General features: G+C 44.9%; 5 protein-coding genes across 5 annotated transcripts; 3 read left to right on the top strand and 2 right to left on the bottom strand.

Moving 5' to 3' along the window:
- Nucleotides 1–523: 523 nt before the first annotated feature.
- Nucleotides 524–4,018, top strand: LOC140179409 (uncharacterized). The gene is made up of 2 exons (XM_072218287.1): nucleotides 524–3,425; nucleotides 3,570–4,018. Exons 1-2 carry the CDS (start codon nucleotides 524–526, stop codon nucleotides 4,016–4,018), a joined length of 3,351 nt encoding a protein of 1,116 aa, XP_072074388.1.
- Nucleotides 4,019–10,217: 6,199 nt separating this feature from the next.
- Nucleotides 10,218–13,132, top strand: LOC112751200 (uncharacterized). The gene is made up of 5 exons (XM_025800259.3): nucleotides 10,218–10,786; nucleotides 10,892–10,929; nucleotides 11,522–11,789; nucleotides 11,927–12,210; nucleotides 12,493–13,132. Exons 1-5 carry the CDS (start codon nucleotides 10,415–10,417, stop codon nucleotides 12,932–12,934), a joined length of 1,404 nt encoding a protein of 467 aa, XP_025656044.1. The 5' UTR covers nucleotides 10,218–10,414; the 3' UTR covers nucleotides 12,935–13,132.
- Nucleotides 13,133–15,138: 2,006 nt separating this feature from the next.
- Nucleotides 15,139–16,222, top strand: LOC112747232 (uncharacterized). Its single transcript, XM_025795199.3, has 2 exons — nucleotides 15,139–15,531; nucleotides 15,607–16,222. The coding sequence occupies exons 1-2, from the start codon at nucleotides 15,250–15,252 to the stop codon at nucleotides 15,748–15,750; spliced, it is 426 nt and encodes a 141-aa protein (XP_025650984.1). The 5' UTR covers nucleotides 15,139–15,249; the 3' UTR covers nucleotides 15,751–16,222.
- Nucleotides 16,223–16,350: 128 nt separating this feature from the next.
- On the bottom strand, nucleotides 16,351–16,743 carry LOC140179408 (uncharacterized). Its single transcript, XM_072218285.1, has one exon. The coding sequence runs from the start codon at nucleotides 16,741–16,743 to the stop codon at nucleotides 16,351–16,353; it is 393 nt and encodes a 130-aa protein (XP_072074386.1).
- A 2,364-nt stretch (nucleotides 16,744–19,107) lies between these two features.
- On the bottom strand, nucleotides 19,108–19,881 carry LOC140179407 (uncharacterized). The gene has a single exon (XM_072218284.1). It carries the CDS (start codon nucleotides 19,879–19,881, stop codon nucleotides 19,108–19,110), a length of 774 nt encoding a protein of 257 aa, XP_072074385.1.
- Between the last annotated feature and the right edge of the window lie 1,673 nt (nucleotides 19,882–21,554).

Below are 21,554 nucleotides of genomic sequence, written 5' to 3'. Positions count from 1 at the left end.
AAAAAAAAAAGTAAAAATTGCCGTAACGAGAATCATTGATGTTCAATTTTTGGGAATTCATGCGTAGGACATGTAATATTAATCAAACTTCCATCATGAAAATCAAGAACTAAAAAACATTACTACTGTTACGGCCTGGCCCAAATTGAATGTGGGCCGGCCCGACCCGGGTGCCACCCGACCTGGACGGTTAGGAACAAGGCGCCCGATTGCCGACCCGGACACGCGTCCCTGACAGCTTCGCTACAGCTGTGCAAGGGAGGTCTCGAAGAAGCCCTTCCCCCAAGGTACGTCATATACCACCCAACCTTTACTCGCCTGCACATTTCACTGACTTGAGCGTTGGAGTGTCTTTGCAGGTGACACCCCCCTCTACATCCGAAGAGCTCGGGACCTCGCCTACCCTCAACTCAGAGACGTGCGACCAGACGACTTCCCCTTCTTTGATCAGGATATCAACCCAACCCGTCCGGTATCCGACCTACCGAACATTGGCGCCGTCTGTGGGGATCTAGTCGCCTGGATGGACGTTGTATTGGGCCCGGGAGAGACAGGCCGCGAGACCAAGCGCAGAGGGGAACCCTCCGCGATTTCTCCCCGACCGTGCACGAGGTCCCCTCCGAGACGTACCACACGATCTCTCGAGAGACGCCCTTTCGGGGGAACTGGCGACAACCACGCCAGAATAATGCAGGAACTACGCCATAGGATGCAAGACTTGGAATGCCGGCTAGCAGACCGGGAACACGACCAGCACACCCCAGAGCAAAGCCACTCTCGTTCTCACTCAAGGAGCCATTCCAGACGCACAACTATCCCTCAGGCTGAATCCGAGAGCGCCGGGGAAAGAGGACGCGCGAGAAGGCGCCACGACCCCCTCATCTACGCCAGGCACGAAAGGCGGCGTACCACGGACCGCAACCACGAGGAGACTCGTCAGGAGGACGACGAAGGGAGAACAACGAGAACGCGGGAACCCGTGATAATGGGAGCGACCCCATTTCATCGTTCCATCCTCGAGGTCCGGCTGCCAAAACACTTTGACAAGCCAACGGACATGAGGTATGATGGAACGCAAGACCCGCTGGAACACCTCACGGCCTTTGAGGCCAGGATGAACCTGGAGGGAGTGAGAGATGAGGTAAGGTGCCGCGCTTTCCCGGTCACCCTGGCGGGACCCGCAATACGGTGGTTCAACAACCTCCCGCAGGGCTCAGTGACCAGTTTTGCAGACATCAGCCACACCTTCCTAGCCCAATTCACGACTAGAATTGCAAAAGCAAAGCACCCAATCAACCTGCTTGGAGTGGCCCAGCGGCCCGGAGATCCGACCAGAAAATACCTAGACCGATTCAACGACGAGTGCCTGGAAATAGACGGGCTGACGAACTCAGTTGCAAGCTTGTGCCTAACAAACGGGCTCCTGAACGAGGACTTCAGAAAGCACCTCACCACGGAGCCGGTGTGGACCATGCAGGAGATCCAATGTGTAGCCAAGGAGTATATCAACGACGAAGAAGTTAGCCAAGTCGTGGCCACCAACAAACGGCAGCCCTCTTACAACCAAGACCGGCACCACGGGAGCAGAAAAGGACAAAAGGAACACGCCAGGGACGGCGGTCCGAGCAAGGCACCCAAACCGTTTCCTCGTGTCGGGAAGTTCACCAATTACACTCCCCTCACCGCACCAATCATGGAAGTTTATCAACAAATCGCCGAAAAGGGGATCTTGTCGAAGCCCCGACCACTAAAGGAACGAACAGGGGAAAACCGAAGCCTCTACTGTGACTATCACAAGGGCTTTGGGCACAAGACACAGGATTGCTTCGACCTAAAGGACGCATTAGAACAAGCGATTAGGGATGGAAAGCTAGCTGAATTCTCCCACCTCATTAGAGAGCCGAGACGACGGAATCGCGACCACGACGGCGAAGACAGGACTCGGGCAGCAAAGCGATGCCAAGAACCGGAGGACGACTACCAAGGCCTCACCATAGTGAACATGGTAACAGCTAGGAATGCGGCACCTAGATCAAGGTCGGCGCATAGGAAAGACGCCAAAGTTCTGGCGGTCTCCTCGTCCTCTGCACGAAGCGTGAGGAAGCACCCACCCATTTCATTCGGCCCGGAGGATCAATGGTTTGACGAGGTCGGAGAAAGCCCTCCCATGGTCATAACGGCCAGAGTAGGAACCGGTCTCGTCAAGCGAATCCTTGTAGATACGGGGGCAGACTCGAACATCATGTTCCGCAATGTGTTTGACGCTTTAGGCCTAAGGGACGCCGACCTACAGACTCACCAGCACGGCGTCGTAGGGCTCGGCAACCACTTCATCAAGCCGGATGGCATAATCACCCTGCCGACCTCATTAGGACAAGGCCAAGGGAGAAGAACGATAATGGCCGAGTTCGTGATCCTACGAGACTCCACCGCCTACAACATCATCATGGGGAGAAAAACCATCAACGACCTAGGAGGAGTCATCAGCATAAGGATGTTGGTAATGAAGTTCATAACTGAAGAAGGGTCAGTAGGATCTGTGAGGGAAGACCTGGAAACGGCAGTCGCTTGCGACAACGCCAGTCTCTCGTTAAGAAAGAAATCTAGGGATGCATCGGGGGTATTTCTCGCCGACTTGGATGCCAGAATTGACGACAAGCCAAAGCCCGAACCAGAAGGGGACCTGGAAAAGTTTAGGATCGGGAACACGGAGGAAAAGTTCACGTTCGTGAATAGGAACCTCCCCCATGAATTAAAAGAGCCCTTGATGGAAATGATCAGAGCCAATGGCGATTTGTTTGCCTGGACACCTGCCAATATGCCGGGGATAGACTCCGGACTCATGTCACATCACCTAGCCATCAGGCCGGAAGCCAAACCAGTAGCTCAAAGGAGCAGAAAAATGTCTCAGGAAAGGGCAGAGGAAGTGGCCAGACAAACGGCCAGCCTCCTTGAAACAGGGTTTATCCGGGAACTAGACTATTCTACCTGGTTGTCAAATGTGGTCCTGGTAAAAAAGCACAATGGGAGATGGAGGATGTGTGTGGACTACTCTGATCTCAACAAGGCATGTCCCAAGGACTGCTACCCTCTCCCCAACATTGATGCACTCGTTGATGCGGCCGCGGGATACCGATATCTGAGCTTTATGGATGCCTACTCCGGCTACAACCAGATACCGATGCACCGGCCAGATGAGGATAAAACGGCGTTCATAACGCCGGGAGGGACCTACTGCTACAAGGTGATGCCTTTTGGTCTGAAAAACGTGGGGGCAACGTACCAGAGGCTGATGAACAAAATATTCAGCGATCTTATCGGCAAGACGGTGGAAGTCTATGTGGATGATATCCTTGCGAAAACCGCCCGACCTGATGACCTCATAAGCGACCTGGAGAATGTGTTCGCATCCCTCCGACAACACGGCATGAGGCTCAACCCGCTTAAGCGCGCCTTTGCCATGGAGGCCGAAAAGTTCCTAGGGTTCATGATAACCCAAAGGGGAGTGGAAGCCAACCCCAAAAAATACCAAGCAATACTCTAGATGAGGATCCCGGGTTGCATCAAAGACGTTCAGCGGCTGGCGGGAAGGCTCACCGCGTTGTCCCGATTCCTCGGCGCATCGGTGGCAAAGGCCCTACCCTTCTTCAACCTGATGAAGAAGGGAATAGCGTTTGAATGGACTCCGGCGTGCGAGGAGGCATTCAACCACTTCAAAGAAATCCTAGCAGCACCCCCTGTGCTCGGGAAACCCAGAGCTGGAGAACCACTCTACCTATACCTAGCCATAACAAAAGGAGCGCTTGCAGCGGTGCTGGTGCGAGAAGAAGGGAAGGCCCAGCAACCGATTTACTTCGTGAGTAGAGCACTGCAAGGGGTAGAACTTAGGTACAGCAAGCTGGAGAAACTGGCACTAGCGCTCTTGATCTCTTCCCGCATACTACGACAATACTTCCAGGGTCACCAGGTGGTCGTGAGAACGGACCAGGGAATCCGTCAGGTGCTCCAAAAAACCTGATTTGGCGGGGAGGATGATGACCTGGGCCATCGAGCTGTCCCAATACGATCTGAGCTATGAACCCCGACACACGATTAAGGCACAAGCAATGGCGAACTTCCTAGTGGAAGTAACCGGAAATCCAACCGAGGACACGGGCACACGGTGGAAACTCCATGTGGACGGAGCTTCTAACCAGACGTCCGGGGGAGCCGGAATCATCCTAGAAATTCCGGCCGGAGTCATTTACGAACAATCGATTAAGTTCGAGTTTCCCGTATCAAACAACTAACCAAGCAGAATACGAGGCCCTTCTGGGGGGCTTGGTTCTAGCTCGGGAAGTCGGGGCTACAAGGTTGGAAGTATGTAGCGACTCGCAGGTCGTCACCGCGCAAGTAAATGGAAGCTACCAAGCCAGAGACTCGCTGCTGCAAAAATACTTGGAAAGGGTCAAAGAGCTGAGCAAACAAATTGAGGAGGTCACGGTCCAACACGTCCCAAGGGAAAGAAACACACGAGCAGACCTCCTGTCCAAGTTGGCAAGCACAAAACCTGGAACCGGCAACTGCTCCCTCATTCAAGGCATCACAAAAGAGCCCGCAGTTGCTCTACACCTGACCAAGATGAGCCCCTCTTAGATGGACCCCATCACCGATTTCTTGAAAAACGGCAAACTCCTTGGGGATGGGAAGGAAGCCAAAGCGTTAAGAAGGGAGGTTGCCAAGTACACGGTCATACAGAACCAGCTATTCAAAAAGGGACTCAGCCAACCTTTGCTGAAGTGCCTACACTCCGACCAGACAGACTACGTGCTCAGAGAAGTCCATGAGGAATGCTGCGGCCACCATATCGGGGGCAAAGCCCTAGCAAGGAAGCTCATCCGAGCCGGGTATTACTGGCCGTCAATGATGAATGACTCCAGGGAATTCGTGAAAAAATGCGCCAAGTGTCAACAGAACGCCAACTTCCACAGAGCGCCAGCTTCCGAGCTGAGCCTACTGAAGTTTTCCCGACCTTTTGCACAATGGGGAGTCGACCTCTTGGGGTCCCTTCCCGGTTGGCCCAGGGCAAGTCAAGTACCTTATAGTTGCCGTCGACTACTACACCAAATGGATAGAGGCTGAACCGCTGGCCAGTATATCCTCATCTAATTGTAGAAAGTTCATGTGGAGGCAGGTGATAACCCGGTTCGGCATCCCGGAAATCGTCATTTCGGATAATGGGACGCAATTCACTGACAAGAAGTTTGCAGAGTTTCTCACCGGCTTGGGGATAAAACAAAAGTTCTCCTCGGTGGAACATCCCCAGACAAATGAACAAATGGAGTCCGCAAATAAAGTCATCCTACTAGGCCTCAAGAAGCGTTTAGATAGCAAAAAAGGTGCATGGGCCGATGAGCTTGCCTCGGTCCTCTGGTCCTACCGAACAACCGAGCAAAGCTCCACAGGGGAAACCCCCTTTCGCCTAACATACGGGGTCGACGCGGTGATACCTGTGGAGATCGGCGAGCCAAGCCCGCGACTACTTCTGACGGGAGTAGAAGAAGCGGTGGAGAAAGACCTGGTGGACGAGGCCAGAGAGATGGCCCACTTGTCGGAGGTAGCACTGAAACAAAGAATAGCCCTACGTTACAATACCAAGGTCCTTAGAAGGGAGTTTGAGGAAAGAGACCTCGTCCTGCGACGAAATGACGTCAGGCTACCAACCCCAGGAGAAGGAAAGCTGGCAGCAAACTGGGAAGGTCCCTACAGAATCAGAGAAGTGCTTGGCAAAGGCGCCTACGAATTAGAGAGACTCGACGGCAAAGAAATCCCGAGAAGATGGAATGTAGGTAACCTGAGGAGATTCTACTCGTAGCTTGGGTACACCGGTTAAGCGGCCTGACGAGCTAGATAACCTTTTAGTTTCCAGTGATTTACTTTTATTAAGTGCCTACCATGTTCATAAACTTGTTTAGCTGACGATTAATGTTTACTTGTCTGAATTCTCCCACCTACTATTCCCCAATATGTATCCCACACCATCGCGTTCTTCAACGGCAACCCGGGATTGATCACCCCGGGAGCCAATCGAATCATAGCCATAACAAACGGTCGCAATAATAAGACCAAGACGGTTTCAACCAAGTTACCAACACAAACGGCAAAACGGACACAAGCAATAAGTCCACACCGAAAAAACGGTAACAAAACAAAATACTACTAAACAAGATAAAGGCGATAATTATAAGCCGACCAGGCGACCACTTAAGTATAACAAAAGTAAACGGTCTCAACAAGTGTTCTACAAATCCACATAAAAAGCGCAAGTTACAAGAGTTCACTTTCGGGGTATGTCAACAATCTTGCCATCCTGAATTGTTTTGAAGACCCCAATAGCCGACGTGTTGAAGTCTGGGACCACGATCTTCACCTGGGCCTTGAGAGCCTCTTCGGTCATAAAGATCGCGTTCTTTCCCTGCTCCCTGACCGCCTTATGTTTCCTTTTCAGCTCTTCGACCTCATCTCGCGCAGCCTCAGCCGACGAGACGGCCGCGTCACGCTCCTTCTCCATAGCGACCACCCGACCTTGCGCGGTGTTAAGCTGGCTCTCTAGAGTCATCTCCCGCTCGGTTAAACGGGAGACGGTGGCGTCGTCGACCTTCATTTTTTCCTCAAAGGACGCTGCCTTCTCCTCGGCATCCTTGCGCCCCTTCTCTGTCGCGGACATTTGTTCCTGAAGCTTTTCGACCTGGACCTTGAATTCGTTGTTGGCCTGGGCAGCAGTGTCGAGCTTCCTTCGCAATGCCTGCATGCCCAACAACTCAAACTCGGCCTTCCGAGCTATCACCGCTCCGCGGAGAAGGGTGCGGTACATCCACCTCGCCTGCCCCGCGAGTTCGGTACTGAGAAAGTGATCCTCCGTACCGGGAATCAGCTGATTGTCAATAAAGGCCCTAGCGTCGAAATTCCTCTCCATCACAGTGAGAGTTCCTTCCGGGCTGGAGGATGCCCTCTGCCTCTTGGGGGTAGGGACAAGCTTCAGATCATCGTACTTCCGATGGGTAGAAGATGACTGCCCAATACCGGCCGTCTCGTCGTGAATAGGAGAAGACTGCATCCCGGCAGAATTCTTGTTGGACATCTCGGTGTCCCGAGGTGAAGGTACAGCTTGCTCCTTCTTCTCCTCGGTAGGGTCTTCCGACTTTCCGGCAACTTTCTCGTCAGTCTTTTCCTCGTCGCTATCCTCCAAGAAGGTCTTAACTAGACCTTCAAGCCCGGTTACCGAAGCGGACATCTCCACTACAACAGACAAACAAGTACGTCAGTCGTGAAGTCGGCGATGATAGATAAAATGATAAACAATGCAAAAGTACAAGACAAAACAGCTCACAAATATAACTCCTGGCGAGCTCCCGTTCACCCATAAGGAGGTGGGGGTTCACGTGGTTCTTTCCAAAGACCGCCCACAACACGTCGGCAATTCTCTTATTTACGGCGGACATCCCCTTATAGGTCACCTTAATGAAGGTGTTGGACCCCGCCCCGAAGCTCCAATACGTCGGGATGAGGCGTTCCCCCTCCAACGACAACCAAAAGGGATGGCAACATTTGACGGGACGGACCTTAAAATACTTATCCTTGAACCCATGATAAGAGTCCTCGAACAAGCCAAATATCCTCCTACCCTGGGCAGATCGAAAAGACAAGAACCCTTTCCTTGCTTTCCCCTCCTTGGAAGGGTTAGTAAGGTTGAAAAAAAAGAGAAAGACGTCCACAGACACCGGCAGCTCGAGATATTCACACACCATCTTGAAACAGCGGATAGAAGCCCAACTGTTCGGATGAAGCTGCGACAACGACACTGATATCCGACTAAGAAGTGCCATCTGGAAGTCGGAAAACGGTATACGAACGCCTACCTGGGTGAACATGGATTTGTAAAACCAAATCCAGTCGGCAACCCGGGGGGAGTGGAAATTAATCTCATATAGCCGTTCGTGGGGGGCAGGAATGAAGACGTCATAATTGGCCTCCTCGTCTGTCCCCCCACACAGATACTCGGCTTGCCGGAACTCCGTCAACTCCCCCTCGTCCATCTGATTTGGTGAGTCCTTCACATCCTTAGTCACCCAGGCGTAGAGGTCGTAATTCGCGGCGGAAGGAGAAGCCCGGGAAACGATGTGAGGCATACCTACAGTGGGGTACCACTCCTTTAGTCTATGAGGTCGGGAGTCCAGAAAAAGCCCAGAAACTATGTTCGTTCTATTCAACAGTTAAGATCAAGCATGGCTAAAAGTTATCTATCATGCAAGCTATCTAAAAGCCTACCCTGGAATGGTACCCCTCCCCTAACGCATCTACTTGGCACTAAAAGGTCATCTACCAACAAAAATCAAACAAAACATCAAGAACGCGGAACAAATACAAGCAACAAAACGTACAGCAATGAAGCAGAAAAGAGAAAGGATCAAAGATTACCTGAATTGGTTGCGAAAACTGAGAAGGAAGAAGGAAAGATGCACGAGGATGCTAGAACGAGGCGCTGAGATTTTTGAGTGAAGAAGAGGGAGATAGTAGGGAGATAGTAGGAGCAAGAGTGGGAAAGGAAAAAATCAAAGCAAAACTGTTTAAAACTACCACCCAAGAAGCGCGAAGGACCTGGGGGCAAGACAGTCTTTGCATACAGGGTTTTCCAGCCCATTATGAGCATTAAATACCCCGCGCGAAGAACGAGGCGACAAGCGGTCGTTCCAACAACGAACAGACACGCGCGCAAGAGACACGTCCCCTCCACGGACGACCGACCTAGCGACAACGCACGAAAGGAGAGATGACACGCCACCAATGATCCTCACGGTCGTTGCCGGCGCGTCGGGGGCAGTGTTACAGCCTGGTTCAAACTGAATGTGGGCCGGCCCGACCCGGGCGACACCCGACCCGGACGGTTAGGAACAAGGCGCCCGATTGCCGACCCGGACACGCGTCTCTGACAGTTTCGCTACAGCTGTGCAAGGGAGGTCTCGAAGAAGGTAGGCCTGCCCTTGCAGGACCCACCTCTGACACGGTATAAATAGGGAAGGACCTGTCCTTCCCCCAAGGTACGTCATATACCACCCAACCTTTACTCGCCTGCACATTTTACTGACTTGAGCGTCGGAGTGTCTTTGTAGGTGACACCCTCCTCTACATCCGAAGAGCTCGAGACCTCGCCTACCCTCAACCCAGAGACGTGCGACCAGACGACTTTCCCTTCTTTGATCAGGATATCAACCCAACCCGTCCGGTATCCGACCTACCGAACAACTACTAACCAGACTTTAATCATAACAAACAAGAGTAATGTCAATCAACTACTTGTCGATTGTCATTTCTAAGTTAGAATAGTTTTAGGAACATGATCTATAGCTTGCTCATTACGTAAAAGTCAATAATAACAATAATAATACATCTAATAACAAACACTCCAAAGAAAAACCATGCGGAAGAGATTCTAACCCACAAGCAAACCCAACAAAAGAAAAAAAAAATCAATAAGGCAGAAATAAAAATAGAATTACACTATTATTCATTATTAAATTTTAGGTTCGAATGTCTTTCTATTTCCTGAAAATATAGTGTACTAAAAAAAAGGGCCATTTATCATTTGTACAACTATATATGTTTGTAGGTTTAGATTATGTTTTAAAGGATAAAAGATGTTCCACCGAAAATTTTGAGTTAATATTTAAATTGTTCTCAACGAATTTTAAAATTTTTAATAAATTTTTTATTTTTTAAAAATGATTTCTATTTGATATTTGGTTCTTTTATCGATTTCAATTAAAGTTTTAATATATTTGTTAAATAAATAAATTTTTAATAAATTTTATTATAAGATAATTAAGATAAAAAAATAACATAATTATGAGGAGTGCTAGGGCCAGCAATTTTTGTGTTTTGTAACTATCAATTGGCCATCAACAGTGTTTTTAATGGTGTGAGATTACATCCAATGGTAGAAGATCACTTACTTAGTTACTTTTCTTTTGATGGTTAAGTGTTAGCTACAAAACACAAAAGTTATTAGCCCAAGACTTCTCTTAAAAATATACCATTTTAACAGCTAAAATTAATCTAACAACTAATAATTGAAAGTGAATTATTCAAATTATCCTCTAAAGTTTTGTTAGAATTTAAAAATAAAAGACAAATTTAGATAATTCAACTCATAAATATGTAAAATACCATTTTTCCTTAATATTCTATCATAAGATACATGAGTTAAGGTTGAACAGCATAGCAAATCACCAACTCCAAACCAAAGTATCAGTGTTACTCAAACTGAACCATAACCATAACCGCAACCAGAACAAAAATCTAAGCGTTCGTTTTTACACCGGGTTATCCAAACACCCCAATCTCTCTCTCTCTGTCTCTGGTGATAGAAGAGAGAAGCATGGTGCTAACTTCAATCTCCATAATCTCTTCTTCACCTTCACTGCCTTCAAACTCGGATTCACCTTCCACTTCCACTCCCACCCGAACAAGACCCTTCCGCTCCTCTTTCAAACAACAGCGTCTTGTTTGGTTCCCAAGAAGAAAACCCTTTTCATCATTCTCTTCCACCTTCCCAGTCTCTTCCTCCGCCTCTGCTTCAAGCCAAGTCCTCCACGAAGATGGGTCACCGGAACAGTTCCTAAACAACAATTCCATCGCGGATTTCATGAGGTTCAAGCGTGGTGTTGATGGTGGCAGTGGTGAGCTTCAAACAGCTGTTGTCAGCTACAGAAAGAAGTTCCCTTGGAACCTTTTGCGCCCTTTCCTTCAGGTGCTTCCACCTTTCAACCTTCATTCTTTTCCCTCCTGGGGTGTTCAAAGTTTGCATCTTTATCGCTTTCTCTCAATTGGGTTTTCTGTGTTTCTTTTGGTGTAGGTTGATTTGGTTTCCACAATTCACATCGCTGATGAAGAGTACGCGTTGCCTTCTTTTCATATTCTTCTTTTGTGATTTTGATAGTTATCAGAAACAGCTTATAATGGCGGTTTTAGTAGTTGCTAGGAATGAAGAATTGGAAAGGGAAGTGGGAAAATTAGGGTGGTTCTGTTGATGATAAGGCATTAGGGGAACTGAGGAAGATTGAGATTGGAACTTTTGCTCTGTGAATGCCAATGTGAACTAATCTTATGTTTGGAATTAAATTTGATGTTAATTTACACTTTAGCAAAATTGCTTAACTCTGACAATTACTAACTCAACTTTTAGTAGCATATAATTAGATGACAAAACCAAGCTATCTGTGCTGAAAAAGTACTAACTTAAGCTTATAGGTTATTGACTAGTTCAAAATGTTGCTGGAGTCTGGATGCTGTTTTCTTTTCACCCAAATATGTTAATTTCTAGAGTGTGATTGAAGGATACAATATGTACCTTAAGGTGTATCACAAGACAGCATGACAAAATTACTTGCTGCATGCATTTGAGTGGTAGTATGCATTGCTACTTTTATGCAAATGATAATTGCAAGTGATTCATTGAACTGACTTAATTTGTTATGATTGTAAGGTATTTTCTGGCCCTCCAGAAGGAACTTGAATCATATGATTGTGTCCTCTATGAAATGGTGACTAGCAGGGAAGCTTTAGAGAACAGAAGAAACCCTACTGCTTCAAAAAGGTTAAGAAGTTCGCGCAGGGGTTTTAACATTTTGGGATGCATCCAACGCCAAATGGCTCGAATCCTTACGCTTGATTTCCAATTAGACTGCCTCAATTACCAGGCTGCCAATTGGTACCATGCAGATCTTGATTATGAGACCTTCAAATTACTTCAGGTCTTAAGCTGCTAATTTTTATTGCTCAATTCAATGCCATATACACATTTTGAGGGCTGATCTGAAGGATTCTGTACACTGCAATTGGTGCTTTGTGTATGTTTGTTGATATGATTTTTCTTCCTGTTTATTTTCAGTTAGAAAAAGGTGAAAGCTTATTTTCTTTTGCAAGAGACATGACCCTCAAATCTACAAAGGCAATATTGCAGCCTTCTATCCCGGAAGATCTTGACCCATTGAGATCCAAGCTTTTATGGGCTTCACGTGTACTTCCGATGCCACTTGTTGGCCTTCTCATCATTGGAGGCGTTTGTGCTGATGTAGGAAGTCAAGCATCAGATTATCCCGAAATCGAGGCATTGTCAAGGCTTGACTTTGGTGCTGCAATGAAGGTCTTCCTTGCAAAGAGACTAACATCTGAGTAAGTTTCTGTCATTTATTTCTTTTGTTCCGTCTCTCTTTTCAATCTTGCTCTTGTAGGTTTCTAAGTCTCTAGCATACTCTTTAGTTTCTGTGTTGATCATCCCAAATCTTGCACCAATAGATGAGTGCATGTATATATGAACAACAAATACGCCTTGTCTTGCTAAGTGAGGTAGATATTCTATGATAAGATTCAACGAAGTTTTATATTGGTGGTCGAGTTTGTTCACAAAATGCAACCGTCATCTGTTATCTGAACTTAAAACTGTTGTTTGTGTAGGTTCACACAGGTGACAGCAGATGTGGAGGAGAAATCAGTCATAATTGGTGAGCGAAACAAGGTCGCAGTAGATACCCTTAGAGCAGCAATGGATGAGGGACACAATAGGATCGCAATTCTTTATGGAGGCGGCCACATGCCGGATCTAGGGAGGAGACTAAGGGAAGAGTTTGATTTAGTGCCATCTAGTGTGCAATGGATAACAGCATGGTCCATAAGGAAAAGGGACCTAAACACTAGTTCATTTCCATTTCTGAAGGCAATGGCAGAAGCCTCAGGCTGGCCGTTGAACCGTTATCAGACGTTGGCATTGCTCATCTTTTCATCAGTGTTAGCATTGGATCTGTGGTTTTGGGAGCTATTCTTTGGCACTGCAGTGAATTGGGTTGCTGAAACTGGCTCTGAAATACTGAGGTACATTGATAGTTCACAGCTCATATGATATATCGTTGGACTAAAAAATGTTCATATTAATAACTCATTTGAATGAAGAAATGTTTCCTTCAGCAGTGTAAATATGATAAAGCTTTGTTGTCAACATATGATTCAATTGTTTTGTATTCAATGAACTTCGGCCGCATGACTTAAATTAATTAAAAGAACACCAAATTCATGTAGTGTGAATTTTGTGTTTCAGATATTCATAACTTTTGATGCTAACCTCATTGCATCTTGTTTGATTCTTATCCCAAAATATATTCTCCTTAATGTCTTTTTTGGCAAAGGAAAGAAATAGAGAGGAAAAAGAGGAAGAGTTTTATGGGCTCATTGGTAACTTTTGCAGGCAGAAAATATATAGAATAAAAATTAATGAAAAGGTGAGAGGAAAGCAAAAATTGATGTTGAAAAATTATAATTTCATCCCTATATGATATAGATTATTTAATCCATAATACGAAGGAATTTTGAAGAATTAGTTATAAATAAGATAAATATTTTAAAATTGAGAAATGTAAATGTTCTTGTCTAGAACTTGGCTCCGAGGCATAGATCAGATGCAATTGAAGGCGCGTCCAAGAATGCCTTGCTCCTGTGTACTGCACCGCGAATTCCTTTTTCGTCCGAGCAGTGTGGAGAATTTGTAAAAAAAAAACTCCGACGCTTAAGTCAATACGCGATCAAGAATTAATTATAATAGCAACTTTTTGAGCTGTCATGTGTTCGTATTTGTTGTGCCTTGTGATCCCTAGATTGTCTATGTAGCGCTATTTATGTTTGAAAGATGTGCCCGTTACTTAATCTGAGATTCCTGGTATCTCATCCGAACTGAGTATTGGATTTTTCTCCTATTGCGGCGCTATCCAATTTTGACCTAGTAGTTGTTGTGTAGTTTGGATATGGGCGTATTCAGAGTATAACGTCGGTTCGATTGAATGGGTATGGATCACAACCCCTAAGTTTGACTTGCTATTGTCGGAAGCTAGTTGAGCTTTTTGTCTGTATGACCGACGTTATACCCTTTTTATTTATATGCGAGCCCCCAAGCTCAACGAGGTTTCGACTATTGAAGTAATATTGTTTTTGGCATTTAATAAGGGTTGCACATTTATTGGTAGTGGAGTCCTGAAGGGACGTTTGTAATGGATGTTAGCGGGGTCTATTATCGAGGCAAGCGTGGGCAGTGAACCGTTTTCTTGATCTAACGGTCAGGGATTATTTGCAATTGTAATTGTATGATAGTGTTTACTTCGAAACCTCTTTAGTTTGGAGCAACTTTTTCATTGTAATAATTCGAAAAAGGATAGCAACTAAAGGTTAGTGTTTCTCCCTTGTTCTCTCGTGTCTCTTTCTTCACTGTGTTGGTCATGAAAAAACCAGAAGACAAAGTGGTGGAGATCAAAGATGACCTCTACGAATGGGTCCACACAGACGTCAAGTGTCGCGCGTCCCTTTTTTAGAATCCTAAAATGTTAGCTTCGCTTAATGCTGCTAGATGGATTCGGGAGGGTTCTGGGTGTGGGGTCGAGTTACTTTCTTGTAATGGGGAGGAGATGGTTTGTGAAAAAAGAGGGGATTGAACTTTTATGTATATACCTGTGTTTTCACTGAGTTGAATGTCAAGCTCCCTTTTACTAATTTCGAGTGCATGGTTTTAACACAGCTAACTTGTGTTCCATCCCAACTCCATCCTAACTCATGGGCTTTCCTTCGAGCCTTTGAGTGCTTGTTGGGTTTTCTGCAATATGAACCTTCTTTGGAAATTTTCTTTTCGTTGTTCCAAGCGAAGGGTGTCCGGAAAGGTCTTTGGATAAATTTGAGTAGTTATCCAGGCCGTTCCTTGTTTGTGTTGTACAAATCCTCTTTTAAAAATTTTAAAGAAATGTTTGTAAAGGTTTGCTCCTGTCAAAAGGAGTATCCTTTTTTCTTGGATGATGAATTGGGCAAGAAGTTCCCCCTTTTCTGGTGTCCTGAACCTATGCAGGTTCTGGATGTCTTTAAGAGGTCCAAGAAAGAAGACTTGTTCTTAGATTATCTTATTGAGTGTTTTTCTGCCAGGAAATTGTTGTGTATTTCTGAAGTTCTGAAATTTGAAAATGAAATTGATGGATTGAGTAGTTATATTGGTGAGGGCTCTGTACATTCCTGCTTTGCTTTTTGGACTGCTTATATGTGGATGACTTAATTTTGTGTGTTTCGTTTGTGCAGGTGGGAAAGTGTCGAGTTTATCCTCGGTGAGGATGAGGAGTTTTCTTGACCAGAAAAAGAAAGGAAGTGGTGAAACTTCTGTTGAAAAAGTTGTCAAGGACGCGGGTGCTGATGTTGCACAATCTAGTGCACACTCACGAGGAGGAAAAAGGAAAAATCTGGAGTCCGCCCTTAGAGATCTTGTCTGGAGTAGACATAGTATTCGAATTCGGGGTTAAGAGCGGAGTGAAGAAGCAATCGCGTCTTCATGGTTTCATGGCTGGCGGTGCTGTGGAATCGATCTGGAGTGATCGATTCCCATCTGGTGCTCTTGCTGATAGGGTTGCTCAGAACCCAAATGACATTCAACTCTTGAAGGACGTCAGAAAGGAAGTGGTCAGTCAATATATACAGGTATATGTTATCATATTTGATTTACATGATATTTTGGTTGGGTTTCCTGGCTAATGAAGTGTGTATCTTTGTTAGATTCTTGCTACGAGATTGCTCTGTGTTGGCCGAACTACAGAGTTGCTTGGTGCTGAAGAGAAGGTTGAAAAGGACAAGATTGAAAAACTGGAGAAGTCAGTTGCGGAGAGAGAGGGAGTGGTCATTGATCTGACAAAAAAATGAAGGATATGGAGACTGAAATTGAAAGCTTGCAAGATCAAATCCGATCTCTACAAGGTCAGCTAAAGGAGGCAGACCTCGAGAAGGGGAAACTAACATCTCGGGTTCATGAGCTGGAAGATGAAGGGCTAGAGATGTTTGCCGGTGGGTTCAATCGTGCATTGAGTCAAATTGGCATTTTTGCTCTTGATCTTGACGTTAGTGGTTTTGATGTCACTAAGATCGTTGTGAATGGTCAATTAGTTGATGATGAACCTTGGGGGGGGGGAGTATAGCATGAAACTGCAGATGCAGTTAAATGAATTTGATTTTTAGTATGTATTTTGTTTGAGAATTAGACTTTTGGTTGAACTTTTTGATGAAAAACAACCATAATCGTATATGTATCTGCAACACGTTTTGTTGCTAAGCTAGTTGCATGGATACTGTTTAGAACATAAAATGCTTGTTTATATGAAATGTTTGCATTGATTAACTGAATAGTGTTTGATAGATTTTGAAGTGGTCGGCCTCGTTAAAACCTCCCCGAGTAAAACCCTGTAAGAGAAAAACCTCGGTGGTAGGAAAAGGAGTACCTTTCGAGCTTCAAATATTTATAGGTAGTCAGGTATGATACAGTCGCAATGAGGAAATATTCCAAGTGTTCGGTAAATCGATCCCTTCCAGGGCTTCTAGAGAGTATGCACCTCGGCCATGCACTTGTGAAATTCGGTAGGGGTCTTCCCAATTTGCGGCGAGTTTGCCCTGTCTTGGCGGTCTTCGGACATCTTCAAGACGCCTGGGGACGAGATCTCCTTGTTGTAATGGATGAGGTCTAACTTTCTTGTTGTATTCCTGCCGTATCCTCGATTCTTGCCGTTCTTCGTCTATTATATCCATCTCGGCACTTCTCATTTGATTATTCGTATCCTCGTCGAAGTGATCAGCTCTGATTGATCCTTGGGATATTTCTACTAGGATCATGGCATCGGCTCTGAACACTAACTTGAAAGGCATTTCCTTGGTCGAGCTTTGTTGGGTTGTATTGTATCCTCAGAGTATCTCTGGCATGAGTTCAGCCCACTGAGCTTTAGCTAAAGTTAACTTTTTCTTTAATGCCTGCAAAATAACCTTGATAGCTGCCTCGGCGAGCCCGTTGGTTTGAGGGTGCTCGACCGATGAAAAATGGTGCTTGATGTTTAGATTTTGTAAAAAGGACGCTATTTTCTTGTCAGCAAATTGTCTACCATTATCAGTAACAATATCCATGGGCAATCCATATCGGCATATGATAAATTTCCAAATGAAACTTTGTACCTTTTTTGCCGTTATTCTGGCAAGCAGTTGAGCTTCTATCCATTTTGTAAAGTAGTCGATTGCTATAAGTAGAAATTTTATCTGGCCTTGTGATATTGGAAAAGGACAGAGTATATCTAGCCCCCCCATCTATGGAATGGCCATCCGACTTCGGATGTGTGTAACATCTCAGCTGGGTTATGTATTACCGGGGCGCACTTTTGACAGTTGTCACACTGCTTGACCTTCGCCAGGCAATCTTTCTTTAAGGTCGGCTAGTAATACATTGCTCTTAATAACTTTGCTGGCAGGCTTCGGCCCCCTATGTGTGTGCCACAGATGCCTTCGTGTGCTTCTGACATTGCTAGGGCGGCATCTTCATCCCCTAAGCACTTCAGCAGAGGCCGAGAAAAATCCCGTCTATAGAGGTCGTTTCCAATGATGGTAAAGTAGCTTGCTTTTTTCTTGAATACCTTCAGATTTCTCTCCGTTTTTGGTATTGTTCCATTTTTCAAAAAATTGACATATTGAGTTCTCTAGTCTTCTACCTGTGACAAACTCAGCACACAATTGTTGTCTATACTAGGTTGTTCCAGGGTTATTTGTGACAATTCCAATAGTGTGTTTATTTTTCTTGAAGTAGCTAATTTGGATAATATACCAGCTCTATTGTTTTCACTCTGATGAATATGTGTGATTTGAAAATTTTGGAATTATTAAATTAAATGTCGTATTGTTCTCAAAGACCGAAGGAGTCTCAACCGAGCAATCAATAAAATACATGTTTACAGTAAGCAATAATCAATCCGAGTAAGAAGCACTTCTGGCTGGCCTACGACTAGCCAAAGAGAGCAAAATTCAACACATCGAAGTCTATTGTGACTCCCTCCTCATCGTTCAACAGGTAAATGGCATTTTTCAGGAAAGTGAACCTTTATTAGAACAATATTTAACATTTGCCCCTACCGTCTTCGTTTGCAGCACCATCCATATATAACTCCCATTCTGAATAAATCTCGCCTAGTGAGGTGAATTCTGCGACGAAATCAGCCAGTACTTGAGATTTTATTGAACCTCGAGCTTGGTAATCGATATCGTGTTCAGACAACTCTATGGACCATTTTCTCAATCTTCCTGCAAGGACGGGTCGTGTTAACACTTGTCGCAGCGGTTGATTAGTTCGTACCACAACCTTGTAGCTTTGGAAATAATGTCTTAGGCATCACGCTGTAACTACCAGAGCATAGGCTAGCTTTTCAATGGTAGGGTATCTTGTTTCCGCGTTTTGTAAAATCTTACTGATAAAGTAGACCGGGTGCTGCTCTTGACCTGCTTCTGTGACAAGTACATATGAAATTGAGTTAGCAGAAACTGAAAGGTATAAATAGAGTGGGTTACCATGTGTTGGTCTTGTCAATATCGGGGTGATGATAGAATTTGTTTGAACTCGGCGAAGGCTGTCTCACACTTATCCGACCATTCAAATTTGTTTGACTTCCGTATTGTGTTGAAAAAATGGGTTGGCGATTTCATCTCTATGATTGCTTTACACTTGTCGGGGTTTGCTTCGATTCCTTTGTGAGTTAACATGAATCCTAGGAACTTCCCTCCTTGTACCCCGAAGGCGCATTTCTTAGGGTTTAACCACATGTTGTACTTTCTTAGTTGCTCAAATACCTCTTTGAGATCGGACATGTGTTTTTCTTCGGTCTCTGATTTGATGACCATATCGTCTACGTACACTTCCATATTCTACCCGATCTGGTTCTAAAATACCTTGTCCTTCAGGCGTTGGTAGGTAGCGCCCACGTTCTTGAGGCCGAAAGGCATGACTTTGTAGCAAAAATTTTCATGGTCAGTTATGAAGGCCGTCTTGTCCTCATCCGAAGGGTGCACGAGTATCTGGTTATAGCTCGAATATGCATCCATGAAGCTTAGTATTTTGTAACCAGATGTATTGTCGACGAGCTTATCAATGCATGGCAATGAATAAGAGCCTTTTGGGCATGCCTTGTTTAGGTCAGTGAAGTCCACACGCATTCGCCATTTCCCAGAATTCTTTTTGACCATTACCCCATTCGCCAGCTAGGATGTGAAGCGGATTTCTCGAACGAAACCCGCGCTTAATAGCTTTTGTGTTTCTCTGACGGCCGCATCTATTTTTTCCTGTCCTGAGTATCTTTTCTTCTGTTTCACCAGACGAGCTTTAGGATCCAAAGCGAGTATCTGGCATATGGCTTCTGGGTTTAATCCTGGCATGTCAGCAGGGCTCCAAGAGAACAGGTCGGCATTTGCCTGGAGTAAGTCAGTGATTTGCTTCGTGTACCCTACAGATAAAGCAGAACCGATGTTAGTGTTCTGATTCTTATTATTGGAAATGCTTACCTTGCTCAAGTCATCTGTTAGGGTAGGTCGTTGCTCATGATTGGTCCGAGGATCCAGCTCGGCTAGATCTGGTATATCATTGGTATTGTAGACCGAATTTATCCTTGGTATCAGTGTCTGCTTCATCTTAAGACCTGCATTGTAACATTGCGTTACTTCCTTTCTATCTGAATGTACTATTGCTATAGTTCCATCCTGTGTACAAAACTTGACGCACAAGTGAATTGTGGAGACTATAGCCCTGAAAGCATTTAAAGATGGTATTCCTAAGATAATATTATAAGGACTAAAGCAATCAACAATTAAATACTGGATATCTAAAGTCCTTGAGTGAGGATATTCCCCTAAGGTTGTCCTCACCCAGACATAACCTGTTACGGGGATTCTTTCCCCGAAAAATCCGACCAATTTGTCCGAGGATGGTTGCAACACTTTGTTATTTAGTTTCATCTTCTTGAATGTGGATAAGAACATGACGTCGGCACTACTTCCCGGGTCTAACAAAACTTTTCAAATCAATAAGTCTCCTGTTGCCACTGAGATAACTACTGGATCATCGAAATTAGGAGTTTTGGATCCGAAGTTCGTGTTTGTAAATGTGATCTCCGGAATGGGGATGGTAGATCCTTTTGTTGGTATGTTACTTTGTAGTGTTAGCGTGGTTCAGTAACTTATTTTCCTGGCCGAGCTTGTGTCTCCTCCACATGCAAATCCTCCTGATATGTAATTGATAATCTTCTTAGATGAGATTGATTATGCTACCATTAGTCCTTTTCGGTGTTCGTTGCTTGATTTTCTGTTCCTACCGAGGTTGATGTGTCCTGTTGCATTCGTCTGCTGATGTATTTATCCAAAAGTTCTTGCCGTGCCAGTCTCTCTAGTAAATCTTTGGCCACCACGCATTCATCTGTGGTATGGCTGAACTTCTGATGAAACGCACAGTGCTTGGTTTTATCCACATACTTTTGGCCTTGGTAACTGCCTGCTTTAGTCGACGGTTTTATAAGCTTGTTGTGAAGGATCTCCTTGATTATGTCTTCCCTTTTTGTATTAAATTTGGTGTAGGAGTCAAAATTCGGAGTAAGCTTGAAAGTTTTTTTGAGCTCCTTTCTTGGGTGAGACCTTGGTGGTCTTTCTTCATCTCGACGGGGTTGTTGCTTCTCTGTCCGCTGAGATTCACAGAGTTCCTTGATCTCCATTTGTCCCGCAGCTTTCTCTCAGAATTTTACTAATGTTTTCGGCTTGGTAACAACGATGGTCTCCTGGAACTTCTCGGGACTGAGGCTGCTCTTCAATGCGTGCAGATGCATCTCAGGATTGAGGTCCGGGATTTCCATCGTCACTTTGGCGAACCTCGTCATATAGTCCTTCAAGCTCTCATGTGGACCTTGCTTGATAGTGCCGAGGTAATCGAATCCGTGCACGTATATTCTTGAAGCTGTAAAGTAGTCTATGAAGGATCTCGCTAATTCTTCAAAGTAAGAGATTGAACCTGCACTACAAGAATATGGCCAATTAGCTACTACAAAAAGAGTCGTAAAATCGTCGCTAATCTGATGCAAAATAGAATTTGTGACGGATTAGTTACTGCCTAGCAACTAATGCTTTCGTCGCTAAATACAAGTCGCAGATCAGTGAGGCAAACACAACAGTCGCTAATTCATCGGAAAGTTTTTTAGCTACCGAATAGATAGTCGCAAATCCATCACTAAAGTAAAAGCTAATTCCATAGAAAAAATAGACTAAATGGTAGTCGCTAATTAGCGACAAACTCTACTGCAGTAGACTCATCGCTAAATGCAAGCTAACTTCGTAGACAAAATGGAATGCTTAGGTGATGCTAATTAGCGAGGAATTTTTTCGAACCTAACTCGTCGCAAGTTGTCCGCTAATATGATTGCAAATCTGTCACATTTTGTAACAAATCTATAGCTAATTTTGAAAATCCTTAATCAAATCTGTAGGAATTTTGTCACTAAACCAAAACTATTCTAAATGAGAAAATAAAGTTACAAAGTAGTCGCTAACTTACTAGAAAATAATATGTAGTCAATTAGTTGTAATATTATCACAAAAATTCATCGCAGATTCCTTTTAAGCTACTAACAAACCGATAGGTATCTCACAAATATTTCAGTCGCAATGGA

The sequence above is a fragment of the Arachis hypogaea genome, chromosome 15 (assembly GCF_003086295.3).
Source record: "Arachis hypogaea cultivar Tifrunner chromosome 15, arahy.Tifrunner.gnm2.J5K5, whole genome shotgun sequence".
NCBI lineage: Eukaryota > Viridiplantae > Streptophyta > Magnoliopsida > Fabales > Fabaceae > Arachis > Arachis hypogaea.
This window is presented reverse-complemented; position numbering and strand designations above follow the sequence as displayed.